At 49.8% G+C, this 16,248-nt stretch overlaps 6 protein-coding genes across 15 annotated transcripts; 3 read left to right on the top strand and 3 right to left on the bottom strand.

The window, feature by feature from the left end:
* The first annotated feature begins 5 nt into the window (after positions 1-5).
* PPTG_16038 lies at positions 6-2,623 on the top strand. 2 transcript variants are annotated; one of them, XM_008913309.1, is made up of 5 exons: positions 6-153; positions 249-556; positions 643-1,228; positions 1,299-1,820; positions 1,890-2,623. In XM_008913309.1, the coding sequence occupies exons 1-5, from the start codon at positions 49-51 to the stop codon at positions 2,490-2,492; spliced, it is 2,124 nt and encodes a 707-aa protein (XP_008911557.1). In that variant the 5' UTR covers positions 6-48; the 3' UTR covers positions 2,493-2,623. The 2 variants fall into 2 exon arrangements, with proteins under 2 accessions (XP_008911557.1, XP_008911558.1); XM_008913310.1 differs by having other exon boundaries at positions 6-556.
* PPTG_16039 (hypothetical protein) lies at positions 2,596-4,316 on the top strand. The gene is made up of 2 exons (XM_008913311.1): positions 2,596-3,403; positions 3,467-4,316. Exons 1-2 carry the CDS (start codon positions 2,657-2,659, stop codon positions 4,106-4,108), a joined length of 1,389 nt encoding a protein of 462 aa, XP_008911559.1. The 5' UTR covers positions 2,596-2,656; the 3' UTR covers positions 4,109-4,316.
* PPTG_16040 (hypothetical protein) lies at positions 3,767-8,077 on the bottom strand. 7 transcript variants are annotated; one of them, XM_008913312.1, is made up of 13 exons: positions 7,930-8,077; positions 7,356-7,855; positions 6,860-7,300; positions 5,812-6,802; positions 5,683-5,738; positions 5,533-5,613; positions 5,301-5,451; positions 5,112-5,241; positions 4,864-5,048; positions 4,719-4,799; positions 4,474-4,638; positions 4,337-4,399; positions 3,767-4,253 (listed from the first exon to the last, which is right to left on the bottom strand). In XM_008913312.1, exons 1-13 carry the CDS (start codon positions 8,071-8,073, stop codon positions 4,125-4,127), a joined length of 3,117 nt encoding a protein of 1,038 aa, XP_008911560.1. In that variant the 5' UTR covers positions 8,074-8,077; the 3' UTR covers positions 3,767-4,124. The 7 variants fall into 7 exon arrangements, with proteins under 7 accessions (XP_008911560.1, XP_008911561.1, XP_008911565.1 ...); XM_008913313.1 differs by having other exon boundaries at positions 4,337-4,638; XM_008913317.1 differs by having other exon boundaries at positions 6,860-7,855.
* A 96-nt stretch (positions 8,078-8,173) lies between these two features.
* Positions 8,174-11,686, top strand: PPTG_16041 (hypothetical protein). The gene is made up of 5 exons (XM_008913319.1): positions 8,174-9,126; positions 9,193-9,915; positions 9,979-10,095; positions 10,173-10,800; positions 10,878-11,686. Exons 1-5 carry the CDS (start codon positions 8,200-8,202, stop codon positions 11,063-11,065), a joined length of 2,583 nt encoding a protein of 860 aa, XP_008911567.1. The 5' UTR covers positions 8,174-8,199; the 3' UTR covers positions 11,066-11,686.
* Positions 10,423-13,268, bottom strand: PPTG_16042 (hypothetical protein). Of its 3 annotated transcripts, XM_008913321.1 has the most exons (3): positions 12,798-13,268; positions 11,113-12,737; positions 10,423-11,034 (listed from the first exon to the last, which is right to left on the bottom strand). In XM_008913321.1, exons 1-2 carry the CDS (start codon positions 13,196-13,198, stop codon positions 11,129-11,131), a joined length of 2,010 nt encoding a protein of 669 aa, XP_008911569.1. In that variant the 5' UTR covers positions 13,199-13,268; the 3' UTR covers positions 10,423-11,034; positions 11,113-11,128. The 3 variants fall into 3 exon arrangements, with proteins under 3 accessions (XP_008911569.1, XP_008911568.1, XP_008911570.1); XM_008913320.1 differs by having other exon boundaries at positions 10,423-12,737; XM_008913322.1 differs by having other exon boundaries at positions 11,113-13,268.
* PPTG_16043 (proline-tRNA ligase) lies at positions 13,269-15,381 on the bottom strand. The gene has a single exon (XM_008913323.1). It carries the CDS (start codon positions 15,341-15,343, stop codon positions 13,415-13,417), a length of 1,929 nt encoding a protein of 642 aa, XP_008911571.1. The 5' UTR covers positions 15,344-15,381; the 3' UTR covers positions 13,269-13,414.
* Positions 15,382-16,248: the final 867 nt, after the last annotated feature.

A 16,248-nucleotide genomic window follows, 5' to 3' on the forward strand; every position in this document is an offset into this window, starting at 1 on the left:
TGCACTAACGATTTACCTTGGAGATTTAAAAACCGACCAGGCATCGCGATGGTCACGGCCATGGAGGCGGCGCTTGTGGGCCAGGTGCAGCGCTATCTGAACCTCTACGTGTACGACAACGCGCGGTTTCTAGCAGAGCGGCTCGTTGCACATGTATGTGTCGCTTGTGGTGCATTTTGGCGCTGTGGAACAACTGTTTAAACGAAAGTATCAATGCCGTTTTGACACCTTTTCGTCGCTTTTGACAGCACCCGAGCGAGGAGAACGCTCTGCTGCTCGCCACGTGCTACTACCGCAAAGGGCAAACGGCTCGAGCAGCAGAAGTACTAAACGGCGCGTTGCGGGCTGAGAATCGCTACCTGTTGGCATGCTGCTGCTTCCAGCAGAACCAGATGGCCGAAGCTGAGAACGCGCTACTAGGAGGCGAAAAGTGCAACATCGACGACCCAGATACAATGGAGAACGTTCCGGCAGGAGCTGCTGGGCTGTATCTATTAGGTCGAGTCTGCAGACGTGGGAACAGGAGGCAACAGGCCGTGACCTTCTTTGTAAAGAGGTGAACTGCTGTGCATGATGTTGCTTTAGATTGCATAAGGTTGAGAGTACTGATAGTGTTGCTTGTGTTGTGGTTGGCGCTGCTAGTTTGGAGATGGATCCGTTCATGTGGTCGGCGTACGAGGAACTGTGTGAGCTCGGAGCTAACCTTGAGGCTTCGAGGTTTTTCGGAGATGCGAATTACTTCGAATCGGTGGGAGCGGACGAGGAGTTTGGATCGAGGCTTGAATTCAGTGATCGGACTGTGAAAAGTGGATCACAGTTTGGTGGTGAGGACGATAACAACGCTGAGGATCGTTCAACTGATGGAACGTTCGCAACACCGGAGCCACCACCGAATCTTGGTCTCGCTACTCCAGAAAGTCCGTTGTCCTCAGGGATCAGCACATCTAGGCCGATAGCGTATAAGACGCCGAATATGAACAACAACAACAACAACAACAACAACAACAACAACAACAACAACAACAACAACAACAACAACAACAACAAGAACAACAACGGGAACGATATCCACACTGCGACTGTGGTGAAGAAGCCACGAGTAGAGGATTTTGGGGCACCCGCACGTCAAAGGAAAGCTCACCGACGACCACTCGCAGACAGTGACGAAAAGTACCGACCGAATGCAAGACTGTCGTTCTCTGCTGTCGGATTCGACGACTCTCCACTGGTAAGGAAGCTGCGTGCTTAAAGCCGTGTACTACAGCTCCTAACTTCTGCTCGTTGTATCTTTGTCAAAGAACCCATCAAAACTATCACTAGGCTCTCCAACATCTCCACTGCCCACTCGACACTTTTCCCAGGACAAGACACCGGCTCCTGGTTTTTCCCATAAAGGATCTTCGCACCAAGTTGATGGTCGACACGAGCTGCTATGTTTGCTTACTTCGTTTGGCTCTATTTATCAGAAAATCAGCGTTTACATGTGTCGAGAAGCTCTAGAGTTGCTGAAGATGCTTCCTGCTTCACAGCGTGCGTCTGGTTGGGCGCAGCAGCAGATTGGACGAGCACATTTCGAAATGGCCGATTATGTACGAGCACAAGAGGTATTCTGTGCCTTACGCAGAGCGGAGCCGCATCGAATGGAAGGTCTCGACTTGTATTCGACAACATTATGGCATCTCAAGAAGGAAGTGGAGCTTTCATATCTCGCTCAACAAGCCACAGATTTCGATAAGCTATCGTGTGAAGCGTGGTGTATTGCTGGTAACTGCTTCAGTCTGCAAAAAGAGCACGACACAGCATTGGCTTTCTTCCAGCGGGTAAGTTAAGACTGATAGCTTGCTGAGAGTGCTTTTTGTATGTGACTGACACGTTATGCTCTGTACTAGGCAATTCAACTCGACCCGTCATTCACATACGCATACACACTTTCAGGTCACGAGTACGTCGCAAATGAGGATTTTGAGAAGGCCGTGAACTGCTATCGACATGCTATTCGTACCGACTCGCGGCACTATAATGCTTGGTATGGTCTGGGCACGATCTATTACCGGCAAGAGAAGTTCGAGTTCGCAGAGTACCATTTCAAGCGCGCATTGGAGATCAATCCGCGGAGTTCGCTGCTACACTGCTTCCTTGGTATGGTTCTCCATGCCACACATCGATACGACGAAGCACTAGCCACACTTGTGGTCGCCGCTGAGCTGCAGCCGCTGAATCCTCAAGCCCGCTTCCAGCGTGCCAATGTGCTGATCACACTGCAGCGATACGAAGAGGCTTTGGAGGAGCTCCATGTTGTCAAGAACTTTGCGCCGCGTGAGTCTTCTGTGCACTTCATGATGGGCAAAGTGGCTAAGAAACTCGGTCGTATCGAGGAGGCCATGAAGTATTTCACCTTGGCGCTGCACTTCCACCCCAAGGACAATAACCAGATCAAGGTAGCCATCGACAAAATCAACGAACCCGATCATGACGACGATGACAGAATGTAGTAGCCCATACCCAAATCAGACGTAGCATCACGTCTGCATATAGATAACCGCAATATCAATGAGCACATTGCAGTGCCGCCACCATGATTCTCATAGCCACATAAACATGGTGAGACCATCCATCACATCGCTAATTGGCCATTTTGTATGGCATTTTTTGAACAATGAAGCCGACCGTGAAGGCGGAAGCGCGACTGCTGCTGCATCAACTCACGCAGTTCGAAGACGCCAGCGAGGCTCTCACGCGTTTATTTGAGGGGTTCTCGAACGAGGATACCAGACGTTGCGCCGTGTTGCTGCAGCTCTTACATTGGCAGAACATACCCGCTTCCCGGAGCCTTTCGGATGTGCTGGAAGACTTGGAATCCAGTGGTGACGACTCTCAAACGTCGGTGCGTGGTGATATGGAGCTGACGGTGCTGGGTAAACCTGCACTACTGTTCGCCACCTCCATCTACGACGAGGAGCTCGCCATGTTGATCTGGTCGGGGTTCATTCAGTTCCACGCGCGATACCTGGAGTTCGATCTCACTCGACAGGTGCTCGATAATTCGGCGGATTCGCTCGGGTACTCAGCTCTACACTACGCAGTAGAAGCTCAAATGGGAGATTTTGTACGTGCTGTGTGTAAGGAACTAGAAAAGGACAAGACGGCTCCAGTGGCTGGCCGAGTAGTGGCGCAGGATGTGACTTTACCCGTGAATACAGCACAGAATATGGGCAAGAACATTGCGAGTGGAGGCTGCTCGCTGCTTCATCTTGCAGCCAAGAATGGTGAACTGGATATGGTCAAGATTTTCATCGGCCCGCCGATGCTTATGGACCCGAAGTTACTACGCGACTGGGATGACAACTCACCAGCTCGAGTGGCAGCTATCCATGGTCATGATGAAGTGGCTACTTTTCTAGAGGTACGAGAGCTTGTTTACTGCCGTTAATGTGTATATTCTAACGATTAAATGCGTGCTGCTAAGGGAATCACCGGTGAAGTGTCCTTAAGTGCTTCAGAAGTTGCTGAAAGGAGATCCAAGCGCGAGACGATGGCTAGAGAGCGCTACCTGGCGCACATGGAGCCTCACGAATCCATGTTGGAGCCGTCAGTGTTTCAAAATATCTGGACCATCGAGGAAAGTTCCCTTGTTTGTAGCGAAGTGAATCAACTGGCTGCTGAGCAAGGCTGGTGCAAGGAACGACATGCGTCTTATCAAACGACGGACATGCCATGCCACCAAGTTGCAGCTTTGAACTCGTGGGTACGCTCGACTTTGGCGGATAGACTGTTTTCTCAAATCGCCAAGCGCTACCGATTACCGAAGACGAAGCGCTTACTTTTCCGCGACCTCTTTTTCGTCAAGTATGAGGCGCGTAAGGGCGAACGCTCTGAGCTTGCACTTCACCGTGATGGATCTGTATTATCCTTCAATATCCTGCTCAACTCGGTCAATGATTTTACTGGAGGTGGCACATATTTCGACGTTACGAAGCGCACGGTGCATATTACTCAAGGTGATGCTGCAGTACACAGTGGAAAAGTTCTCCACGGTGGTGCACCTGTGATGACAGGCATACGCCAAATCCTTGTGGGATTCCTTGACGTCGCTGACTGTGTGTACTGAATGGTCTCCAGTTCCATCATAAGCGATGAAATTGAATGCCTTCGATTGGGGTATCCCCTTCAAGCACGTAGAGCCGTGGACACCAGTGCTTCTCGTCATACAAGTCATCGTCGAGAGACGTTTGGATAGAAAGAGTTGCTTTTGCCTGCACGAATACAGCATCACAGGGGTTAACAAACAATAGAGTATGAACACAACTAAACTGCTATTTCTTGCTACATTGCGTACCCGCTCGAGCTCAAAGAAGAGCAATCGATCTTCCCAGATTTTGTCATAAGTATTCCCCATCATCTGCATATAACCGCCATTAGTTTCGTTTCTCTATCAAGACTTTGGCATACGATACCAGAAACATACGAACATACCGCGACCAGGAGATTAAGCAGCATAATGGTGCCGATAACTACAAATGCAATGAAAAGGAGGATGGCAAGAAAGCCGCCTTCTTGGATGCTATCCCAATCCCACGAGCCTAGACTGATGTTGAAAGTTGTGGTGACAGCTGAAAAATAGCTTTTGCATCCTTCCAACTGTAAGCAGAAATGTGTCAACATTTCAGTAGCTCGGTCAGCAAGGCAGAACAGTTTTCACTGTTGAATGAGCACTCCACCTGTAGTATAAAAAACGCGAAGGCGAATCCGCCCAAGAAAACGCAAAACACCATGATGAAGACAAGAATGTCTGAGAACATCTGCATAATAAAGTGAAATAGGTCAGGATTAGCGCTTGGTGAGCAGTCAACTTAGTTGCCATACCTTTGCAATCATTCGGACGAATGGTCCAAGAGCCCTTGTGCCACGTGCGAATTGAATCCATTTGACAAAGATTTGTGGCCCCACAATGCTCATCAACGTGATGCGGAAGCTGTATCTCCTTCGGATAGTAAAACTGTACAGCGATTCTTGATATACGACGAGATTGAAATCGTCCTGATCAAAGCCTGCCAATCAATAGTGAGGTAAGTTGCAATCTCTGAAAACTAAGGACATTTGCGGCCATGTACCTGGAAATACCAGTTCAATCATTTCTGCGACTAGAAGAAGCCATACACAGGTAATCTGCACCAAGTCGAACCAATTCCATCCGTCCCAAAGGTACACGCGAAGGCTTCCGCATTCTCGGTACGCTTGGTACTGCAAAACAGCAAAATCAGCGAAATCAGCGACACTGCGCAGCTTTAATCAATATGTACCTCTTGGATTGTATAGCTTGCGTTGATGACTGAATAAACGAGTCGAGCCACGTCGCGAATGTATTCCACGTAGCCAACTTCCTCCGTGAAAATGCTATTGCGGTAGCCTCCAATTGGCATCCCAATGTATGTATCACCTACGTGCAAATACCTGGAAACCACGTTCAATTACTGCGTAAGTATCGACAAATTAAAAGGTACCTGATCTACCGGTTCTATACAACGCACGTACGTGGCCACAAATACAGCAACAAAATACACGAAGTACACTTTGAACTGGGATCGAAATGTTTGTCGTGTGAACGAGTCCCATCTTAGGTAAACAGGAGGCAAGAGTTATCAGCCATTTGAAAGCCTACACTTCACAAATACGAATACTTACTTGTGGTCCAATAGTTGTCTAAACCAAGGATGGAAGATCAGCTCCTTACACTCTGTCTGTTAAATCGATCGCGTTAGCTAAATACGCACCCAGGGTGGCTATCTTACATACAAAAAAAAACTGACTTACCTGGACGATTAGCCACAAGGTTGGGCTGTGATGACCTCGGAAATCTGCGTGATCGTATACATATTCATACAAGATCCCTTTGGGCTCGAAAACAATTCCATCCTTGTGTCCAGCTTCATTTTCAGTCACCGTGAACACGTGCTGTACGCTCAATATACTTCTTACACGACGTAAGAATTTCCACACTTTCTTAAAGAGCTTCCTCAGCCGCGCTAGAGTTTTTGCGAGCGACCCTTGTTTTCGCTTTCGCCGAGGCGAACGACCAGCTTTTTTCTGGCCTTTCATCTGTACAATCAGAGCATCTCGCTTCTCCTGTGTCGTCTTTAGCTCATTGCTCACTGTCCACCGCTGGTTGCGCTCACGGACATCTTTTAGCATGCTGCATCGGAATAATGGAATCCGAAAAGAATCCATCGCCAAAACGGCAGCCTCGGGGACATTCTCGATCAAGAGGTGGAATAATTTGCTTCTCTCGTGAACTTCTCGCGCTTTGTTCATTTCAGAAACTGTCACATGCTCTGAGATCACGAGAATCCCCAGCGTTTTCGGCGCTAGAATTGAATACCCTGGCGCTGACCGGAAAAAGACGATATCGCGACGATTTTTGGTGCACAGAAATGGAGAAGTCAGTAAACTATCAACAGTTGAACATGTGCTGTCGTTCACAGCGCCAACAGCATCATGCCGAGCTTTCGCCCTCCCTATCGCGGGTTCAGGGGCTACAGCAGTAGTTCCTCCAGCCAGAGGTTGATATTGTGGTAGGTGAGTCTTGGGCGGGCGCTTGTGCTGCACCATTGCTCCTGTACGGAAGTTTAACGATGGCAACACCTTGGCCGCCGCCTTACCGTTGGGTGATTCCACAAATGTTCCTCGCAAGACTGTACCATCCAGCGTCGTAAGTGTTACATACCGAGAGATTCGTACATCTGCGTGATGCTCCACAAAATGAAGACAAACTCCGTGACGTTGGCTAGCTATGGCGAAATGGAGTCTGTAAACAGAAAAACGAAGTCAGCGATACGAAACGATCAAGAGATAACATACGCACGGTGTTTCGCCAGATTTGTTTTGGGCATTTATATTGGCCCCATTAGCCAGCAGCAGCTTACACAGTGTGAGGTGTCCTCCTTCGGCAGCGTAATGCAATGGGGTATTACCAGCTACATCTTTTGAGAGAACGAGCGGGTGGCCGCAAATTTGCAGGAGATCTTGTAGAGTGATGGCATCGTTGTGTAGCTTGTCGAGGGAGTCCGAGAACCGAGCGAACGATACTCCAACATCAGCAATGAGAGCTCGCATCTCAGGGCCGGACTCACTCACGAGCCTTTTAGCCTTGCGCATTTCTAGAACCAGCTCCAGTAAGTGACTCAGCTGCATGAAGCTGTACTTTTGATACGGTGAGTTCATCGGGTGCTCATTCCAATGCGTGATAAGTTCGTGGACCAGATCCGTGTATCCTCTTTGGGCAGCAGCATGCATAACAGTATATCTGCACTAGACATTCATCAGTATAGCCACTAACGCAGACAACTGAAAGCACGTACTGGGCTAAGCCATGTGGTTGCAGAAGATCGAGCCCGTCGTTGGCTTCATTCCGAAGAATTCGGAGAATTTTAGGGAGATTGGGCTCCGCAAGTCGGAGAACACCACTTTCAGTAGTCATGGGGCCAGGTACGAGTGGTCGGCATTGGCAGCATTCATCATACAGTAGCTTACTTTGCAGAGCAAGGTGGTGTTCATCTCGTCTCTCGAGCAGCAAATGCATTCTGTAATATCTCCGCATCGCACGGTTGATCTTATGAGCCGCCCAACCCTCTGGTCGTTCATCGCGACCGAGTCGAAATTGTCCCGCTAAAAACTTTTTGAAATATTTCCCACCGTGCAGTCTTCGTGTCGGACTTTCCTCTTTCTTCTTTGACTGCTGCGGATGGTGATGAGAACGACCTCGAATAGGCTCTTGTTTCAGATGCAAACGTGGAGGCCGCTTCCGTACGTCCTCCAATATTATTTGCTTATGTTTCCTTTTCTTGTTAGTTCTCGTCTCCTGCTCAACAAGCAACACCAAGGTCAGCCAACAACACTAAGAGTGCACTACAGCACAAGCGTTGCGCGTCTAACCTTGATGTGAGCGCGGTACGCCTCCAGGACCTCCCGACGTGTAGCTGCAGGATCTTGATCCATCACAGGCGTGGCATCGCGCTTGGCATTGTCGGACACCATCCCAATTCCCAAATAGCGTCCATAAGTGATTGAAGTGAGCATGGCTACATCGCACTTAGTCAAATGGGTTGACCCGTTCTATGCGGGCTTCAAGCCCGGTTAAAATGGTTAGAAATGCGTTATGAAGCCATTTCTATAAGGTCATTGAGCAGTACGTTTACTATTAGAATGGCCGAAGACACTGTGGATGGCGGCGCTCCAGTGTCCACGGACGCTATGGGCGGCGAGTTCTTCTCGTTTCCGTATGAGCCTTACTCGATCCAACTAGACTTGATGAGGCAGATATGGACGACGTTAGAGCAAGGTCACTGTGGCATTTTTGAGAGTCCCACAGGCACTGGCAAGTCCATCAGCTTGATCTGTGGAGCGCTAACATGGCTCACCAAGCATACGGACGAGTACGGACTTCAGCAAAGTGTTGCAAAAGCTAAAGTAACTGCTACAGAACGCGATACACGAAAAAAGAGCGCGGAACCAAGTTGGCTGGACGACTTTGAGCAGAAGTCGGCGGATCTGGAGCTCAAGTACCGCCAGCAGATGGCCAAGGAGGCATTGACTGGCATCGAGAAGCTCCGATTGGAGCCTGAAACCACCACAAAGAAGCGCAAAATGAGAATCGCGTATAACCACAATGAACGGAAACGAGTGCATCAAAGCGGAAGCAGTAAAGCTAACAAGCAAGACGGAGACGAAGACGAACACTTGGTGGATCCGTACGACAGCGATCGAGTGGAGCGGCGTAATAGTGGCAGTGGTGATGAGAGTGAACCAGCATCAAGTGGTCGGTTTGGTGAGGGGAAACCGAAATTTGGAGTGGTGAAGATCATCTATTGCAGTCGCACGCACTCGCAGATCTCGCAATTCGTTAGGGAGATACGCAAGACTGCATTTGGCAAGCACATTCGCGTCGTTTCATTGGGTTCTCGCAAAAATCTGTGCACAAATCCGAAGGTTACGAAGCTAAGCTCGGATTTGAGAATGACCGACAAATGTTTAGATATGATGCAAAGCAGCAAGACCAAGGACGGCAAGAAAGTGGCCAAGTGCCCATTCTACGAGAAAGAATTGCTTGGTCACTACAAAAACTACGCACTGGTAAGTGGTTATGTGTTATCTGAAGAGACGGCTATGTCTAATTGTTGCTATGCGTATTTAATGTAGGCACACGTGCAAGACATCGAGGACCTACATACTTTAGGCGAAGAAATGTCCATTTGCTCGTATTACGGCACTCGTGAAAGTATCCCGCTTGCTCAAATCGTCACGGTACCGTATTCAATGTTGCTCAGCAAAGACACTCGTGAAACTTTGGGCATTGCGCTGAAAGATAATATCGTCATTTTCGATGAAGCGCACAATATTATTGATGCAATCAACAACACGTACAAGGTTGAGATTACCAGTAAGCGACTAGTGGTGGCACGAAGAACGCTTTGGTCTTATTTCTCAAAGTATGAGAAACGATTCAAGGGCAAGAACGCCTTCTACATCAAGCAACTCTTATCGATCTTGGAGTCTTTAACGAAGTTTCTCCGCCAGCTGAGCAAGTCTGCTGGGAAAGCGACTTTAACTGGAGAGGACGATGATGGTACTACAGGAGCTCAAATGATGACGATCAACGACTTCTTGTTCAGTGCGCGGATAGATCACTTCAACATGTTTAAGATTTTGGAGTACCTTGGTGAGAGTGGGTTGGCGAAGAAGCTGATGGGTTTTGTCGAGTCTACAAATACTGGCTCTCCTGCTGTAGCTCCTGCAGCTACCGATGATCCAGATGAAGGATTCGAAAGTCATCATATTTCACCACTACGGACAGTTGAAGCTCTGTTGAAAGCCTTAACTAGCGCGGGTGGAGATGGGCGGATACTCGCACAACCACATAATGTACCTCACGGAAAAAAATCCGACTTAAAATTTCTGATTACTAAATGTTTGCTGTCTGGCTAGGCAAGCAAAGGCGTTGAAGGTTTGATCAGATTCATTTTGCTGAATCCTGTGATCCACTTTGAAGAAATCGTGAAGGAGTCACGGAGTGTTATTCTCGCCGGAGGAACGATGCAACCGGTAAGTAAAAGGGGTCTAAAAAAGTACATTGATTGCGGACAACTAGCGCGAAGTTAACTGTTTATCTGTGCCACCAGGTATCACAAGTGATTGATCAACTATTCTCCTCGGTACCCAGAGAAAATGTTGATTTGTTTTCGTGTGGACACGTTATTCCTCCCGAAAATCTGCTCGGCTTCAGCCTTGCGTCGGGTCCTTCCCAGAAGCACCTCGAATTTACGTATTCGCGACGAGATGACATGGAAGCACTGGACGAGCTTGGACGTATCTTGTTAAATCTTTCACGTATCGTACCAGGTGGAATCGTAGTATTTTTTCCTTCATATCGTTTCGAAGAGAATGCAGTCCGTCGATGGCAAGCTACCAATCTGTACGAACAAATCCAAGCCAAGAAAGCAATCTTCAGTGAACCCAAGAAATCCGATGAGCTTGCAGAGGTGTTGATGCAGTACTCAGCAGCATGTTCTCGAGGCAATCGTAGCGGGAACGGGGCTATGCTGCTGAGTGTGGTTGGCGGCAAAATGTCGGAAGGAATCAATTTCAGTGACGAGTTAGCACGATGTGTTGTGATGGTGGGTATGCCGTATCCGAATGCTCGAGATGCAGAGCTTGTCGCGAAAATGGCATTCCTGGACAAGAGAAATCCCGGGTCTGGGAGGCAGTTCTACAAGAGTCTTTGCATGAAGGCCGTCAACCAGTCCATTGGTACGTTAGTTGTTGGTAATTTGGTCTGTAGTAGTGCTGTTGCTAATGTTTTTTTTTTTCGCTTGGTGACCACGCAGGACGGTCTATTCGCCATCAGAAGGATTATTCCACCATTTTGCTGGTTGACCATCGATACTCCAGCCCAGCAGTTCGCAGTCGCCTGCCTGAGTGGATTCAGAAGCGCATCCAACCTCCGACGTCATTTGGACAGGTATACTCCCAGCTCGTTCAGTTCTTTTCGAGCCAAGGAAAGGCAGAGTGCTAGCGGTCAATAGACAGCATTTCAAATAGAAAACGGCTGGAGGTACGTACTTTATTCTCCGAGAAACTACTGCGCTAGCTGCTTCTTGTATTCCGCGTGAACGACTTGTTTCGCAATGCCAAGTACTCGTCCAGCCAGCGCTTCGTCGTCATATGACCATTCCATGTGAACTTCCCACTCAGCAGACACCGACACTCCTACCGTGCGAAGCTTTAGCCAACGATCAATCTTCTCCATGGGAAGATCGAGAATCCACTTCGTAAGACTGCTCTCCAAGGCTTTCAGAAGTTGATCGGCATCCGCTTGAGGCTGCTGTTCACTCTCGTCTTCTTCGTCATCCGACTCAACTGCAGCAGACAAGAGGAAAGACAATGCAGACGCAGGGCGGGAACTTTTCTTCTTCACACGAGGCGAAGGCTCGAACGGCTTCTTCCACGAATATGAAAAGAAGAGCGAGTGTTTCTTCTTCCTCAAACGCCGTGCTCCGTTGCCACTCGACACTAGCATCAGCTTACGTTTAGGCTCGGCAATCAACATCCCCTGTACATCTGATGGGTTATTGAACATTGCCTTGTGGATACGCAGTGGAATATCGCGAGCAGGTTCGATGGGCGTTCGTCCTGCAGGGTTAATTCCCTTTACCACCACGCTGGTATCGACAGCAGGGTCCATCTTGAGGTGGTTCTGGACGTGCGTCTTGACAAACTCCAGGTCGTCTGGGACCGTGTAGTCGAGAATGACCTGACGTGGCGCCACTCGCGATACGAGCTGCACAATGCTCTTGGTGTCCACTTCATCGCCGCAAGGCTGATAGTGCACACCACACTCCACATTCACACCAAGACGCTTACTGACACGCTTTCGTTCAGGGTCTGCGTACAGCAAGTAGTTAACTGTGCCCGGTGTGCAATACTCCGAGAGTACAATGAGGTTCTTCGGGTCGCTTGCGACCGCCTTAATAGCACGCAGCGAATCGCCCTGCGAAATGTTTGCCGGCCCCGTAAACAGCACAAACGGCCCTGGCTGCTGCAGTCGCTTCCAGTCGAACACTTGCAGGTCGGCAGCATTTGGATTCTTCGCACGCAGTAGATTCTGAACAGTAGGCGTGCATGTGCGAAACAACACAGGCAGAAATCTGCTCGGGTACTCCATCGCCGCGTCTGATAGGTAGATCGGACACTTGGCAGCCTTCCCAGAGGCATCTTTTATCTGCTGCCAATGCTCCAGCAAAATTGTGATCAGTTCGTGGAAGTATCCGAGGCGATAAACCGGTATCACCACTTTGCCGTTCGAAGCGATACATTCCAAAATGACCTTTACAAGCTCTCTCTCCATGGCGGTCTGTGTCTCTGACACCGTTACAGCAAATGAACTTCTCGTGATCATAGTAGTAGGTTCCAGTCGAGGGATCTGCGCCGGTAGCAACACTCGTCCGCCCGTGAGATTAAAGTCGTTGGCGAAGAGTACAGTCGTGGCTCCGATCTCCAAGTAGAAGGCACAACCTCCCGCCACGTGACCAGAATGATAAGCTGTGACCTTTAGATGTTCGTTCACAGTCACGCAGGCCTTCAATGCGACCGCTTTCACCTTCCTGAAGGTCGGAGCGATGTCTTGGATGTCATATGGGGATGGGAGGCCGCTGCCACCGTCCTTCACCTTGGTATGGCAACCAGTCCTGCACTCATAACACACAGTAAGACTCCATATATGCGTCTAACATATCTGAGGCCCTCACCAATATTCCGCTAGAAGATGTGGCGCGATGGCTCGAGTTCCATGGGTCATCAGGATGGCTGGGGGGTGTTTCTGACTTGGGTCTTGAGCTGCAGCAGTGGCTGGAGCGACCCACGACACACCACACTTTTCGGTTATGTAGGGAAGCATATAGCAGGCTCCAGGGCGGTAATCCGGCACCAGGATGGCGTCCACTGTGCCCCCATCTCTCCGCAGGAGGTCCTTCAGGTCGCGTCGGTACTGCGTCGTCGCTGCCTCGAAATCCTCAGCGCTAGCGTCGTCTGGGGAGAAGAAAGACACGTCTTTTGCCTCGCCGCACCCTAACAGCACGGTGACACCAGTGAGCTCGTCGCGCAGACAGAAAGCGGCACCGTTGCCGAGCCGCTCGACCGAAAAGCTCATCAATGTAGATTATTCCTACTGGGAGGAAAACTGCGTGTTAAAAATTAGAATCTAGGATCTAGAATCAGATAGTCGAATAAAATCTGAGAATTCGGTTCACGATCCTAAAATTTAGTATCGCGAACATCTTTATCTGGCATCTCCTACCTATCTGGTTAGTTGAGCCCGCAGTTGTCTACAGGTATTGCAGTCTATTTGATAAGCAAATTTCTAGAACTAAAACCTGTCAGCTTCAACGAGCCCAGCAAAGAACGCCGGTAGTTCGTCCGGCGTCAAAAAAGTCTTTTCCATTGTAGCTCTCGCTTGAACCTCGACAAAGCCTTCCTTCGTGAAGCGCTTGCCCACTACGACACGGTATGGGTAGCCAATTAGCTCCGATTCAGCTAGCTTCGATCCCGGGCTTTCTCGCCAGCGATCGTCAAGCAGCACGTCGTCCCTCACTAGGCCAGCGACTGTGCCAGATGCAAGCTTGCCAGCAATATCCCACGCTGCCCGGGATACGGGATCGTCCTCCTTCCTTCCACCAATCGACATAACGAGAACCTTGTACGGCGCAATTTCCGTTGGCCACGCGATACCGTGGTTGTCGTGCGAAGCCTCAACTGCCGCTGCAATCAGTCGACTAACACCAAGACCGTAGCAGCCCATTTCAAGCGGATGTTTGTTGTTCTTGGCAGCCGTGTACGTCGCACCAAACGGCTTCGAGTATTTCTGTCCGAGATAGAAAACGTGACCGACCTCAATGCCGCGCCTATCCTCGAGGACCGCAGCGCCACCGCTGTTGCAGCGTGGGCAACAGTCGCCAGCTTGAGCCAAACGGAAGTGTCCCCAAGCAAGATGTGTGTATTCCTGGTGCTTCGACAGCAGTTCTGCAGCGGCACAAAGAGCCTTCACGGAAGCGTGCTTGCACTGTTTCAGGGAATCATCCAGGAGCAAGTGCAGCTCCGATGCCGGGTCACGCTTTGCTAGCAGCTCTGCGATCTTCGTTTGGTTGTTGATCACTTCACCTTCATCACCGCCGATGAATGGTTTGGCTGACAGTTCGTTAACTTCACGATCGTGTCGAGCAAAGCACAACGCCACGCGAGGCAGTGCGTTGTCCTCGTTGTCCTCGTTGTCCATCTCGGTAGCCTCAAGATCGAAGGCTTGCTCCTGCTCATGAACGAACTTGACCGAAAACCCTTGTGCTCCTGCAACCTTTTGAAGCTCCATCACGGTTTCCCACACATGTACATCACCTGCACGTACCTGTTCCTCGAGTCGTGCAATCACATCGCAAAGTTCCTCTGATATTTCGTCACTAACCTGCTCATTCGAAGCCGGCAAAATTCCCTCCGCCTTCTCCACGTTAGCCGCGTAGTCACACTCCGATGACGAGCACGATAGAATTGCGTCTTCACCGACATCCGCCAACACGTGAAACTCGTGCGACAGATTGCCGCCAATATTTCCAGAGTCAGCCTCCACACGCTTAACCGGTAGCTTGAGTCTCGAGATCAAAATCTCGTTGTACGCACCAGTGACATCGTGGTACGTCTGCAGGGCAGCGTCATACGATGTATCGAATGAGTACATGTCCTTCATCACGAACTCTCTCGCTCGCAACAGTCCGAATCTCGGACGGATTTCGTCACGGAACTTGCGGCCAATCTGGTACAGTCTCAAGGACGAGTCTGCAGCCCCCGCAGTATTGTAATGGGCTGCCACGAGGCTCGTGATGCTCTCCTCGTGTGTGGGGCCCAGTATCAAAAGATCTTCGCGACGATCTGTGAGAGTCATGAGCTCCGGACCGCGACTCTGCCACCGGCCCGACTGCTTCCACAGATCATTGGGCGTCAACACCGTGAGGTCCACGCGGTTGCCGCCAATCTTGTGCATTTCGTCGTCGATTATTGCCTCCAGTTTGGCCACCACGCGGCGGCCAAGCGGTAGCAGCGCAAAGAGTCCATGACCACCTTTGCGCACAAAACCAGCGCGTACCAGTAGCTGGTGGCTGGGCACCGCAGCGTCTGACGGCGCCTGTTTCTCTGTGGGAGCCCACAATACGGACCGCAAGGCGCAGGGAGCAGCGCGGACCAACTGCGACGTCGACTGCGGCCGCCCCGCCGATACCAAGGAGCTGCGACGAGCGCGAACCGCCCACATTTTGACCAGCAATGTGCGTTGCAAGAAAGGCAAGTATCTATTAGTTATGTGACGCACACCATTATAGTTTTTTCACTCAAGAAAAAAAGTTTGCAACGTGAACATCAGTGATGTGCATGATGCACTGTCCGCGAGAATTGCATACCATTGGTATTATTGTAATACCCTACAACTTGATTGAGAATGCTTCTCAACTCATTTTTACTTTGTAGAGAAGGCAAGTCGCGGCCAAGTCATGATTTGCTCCTTGTGCTTCATTTGATTATCAAGCAGCAAGTTGAAGGGATAATTTGTATCACGAAGTGGCAAGGAACCTAAAACCTCTTCGCAGGATCAGCAACAACAGATAGGGTTCCTCTTCAACGAGCAAAATTTGGCCGAGTTCAACGTGGGGAGCTCAAGGCAGAGTCTAAAACGTTGCTGGCAGAGGCAACTCGTTTAAACAGAATTGCAAACAAGAAATCACTGCTCGGTGCATGAAAAGTTGCAGAAGTTTTAGAGCAAAGTGAAATGCAAATAACCGAATCTACCAAAAGGAAATCGAGATTGCATCACACCTTACTTGCCAAGTGCCCTTCGAAGCTGGCAAAGTTTCCAGTTTTACGAAGTCGACGCACGGCTGACTCATCGGTACCGTGCTGGCCCCAACACCAGCTGGGGTGGGTCAATAGCTGCACAGAATGTTGAGCATTGCAGGCTTCCTCTACGCCGCCGTTTTGCGAGCCTTTGTGTGAGGTGTCACCCTCTTGTTGTTCTGGTCCGCATCGTAGCGACGCTTCTTAGCAACGAGCGTACGGTCGAGCCCCTCGTCAAGCACGGCATCGACACGACCGTGGTTTTGAAACGTTTTGGACAACTCCTTCACTGCACCAGGAATGATTCATCAGTTGCCGCAAAGCTACATG

Source organism: Phytophthora parasitica, assembly GCF_000247585.1.
Source record: "Phytophthora parasitica INRA-310 unplaced genomic scaffold supercont2.53, whole genome shotgun sequence".
NCBI lineage: Eukaryota > Oomycota > Peronosporomycetes > Peronosporales > Peronosporaceae > Phytophthora > Phytophthora nicotianae.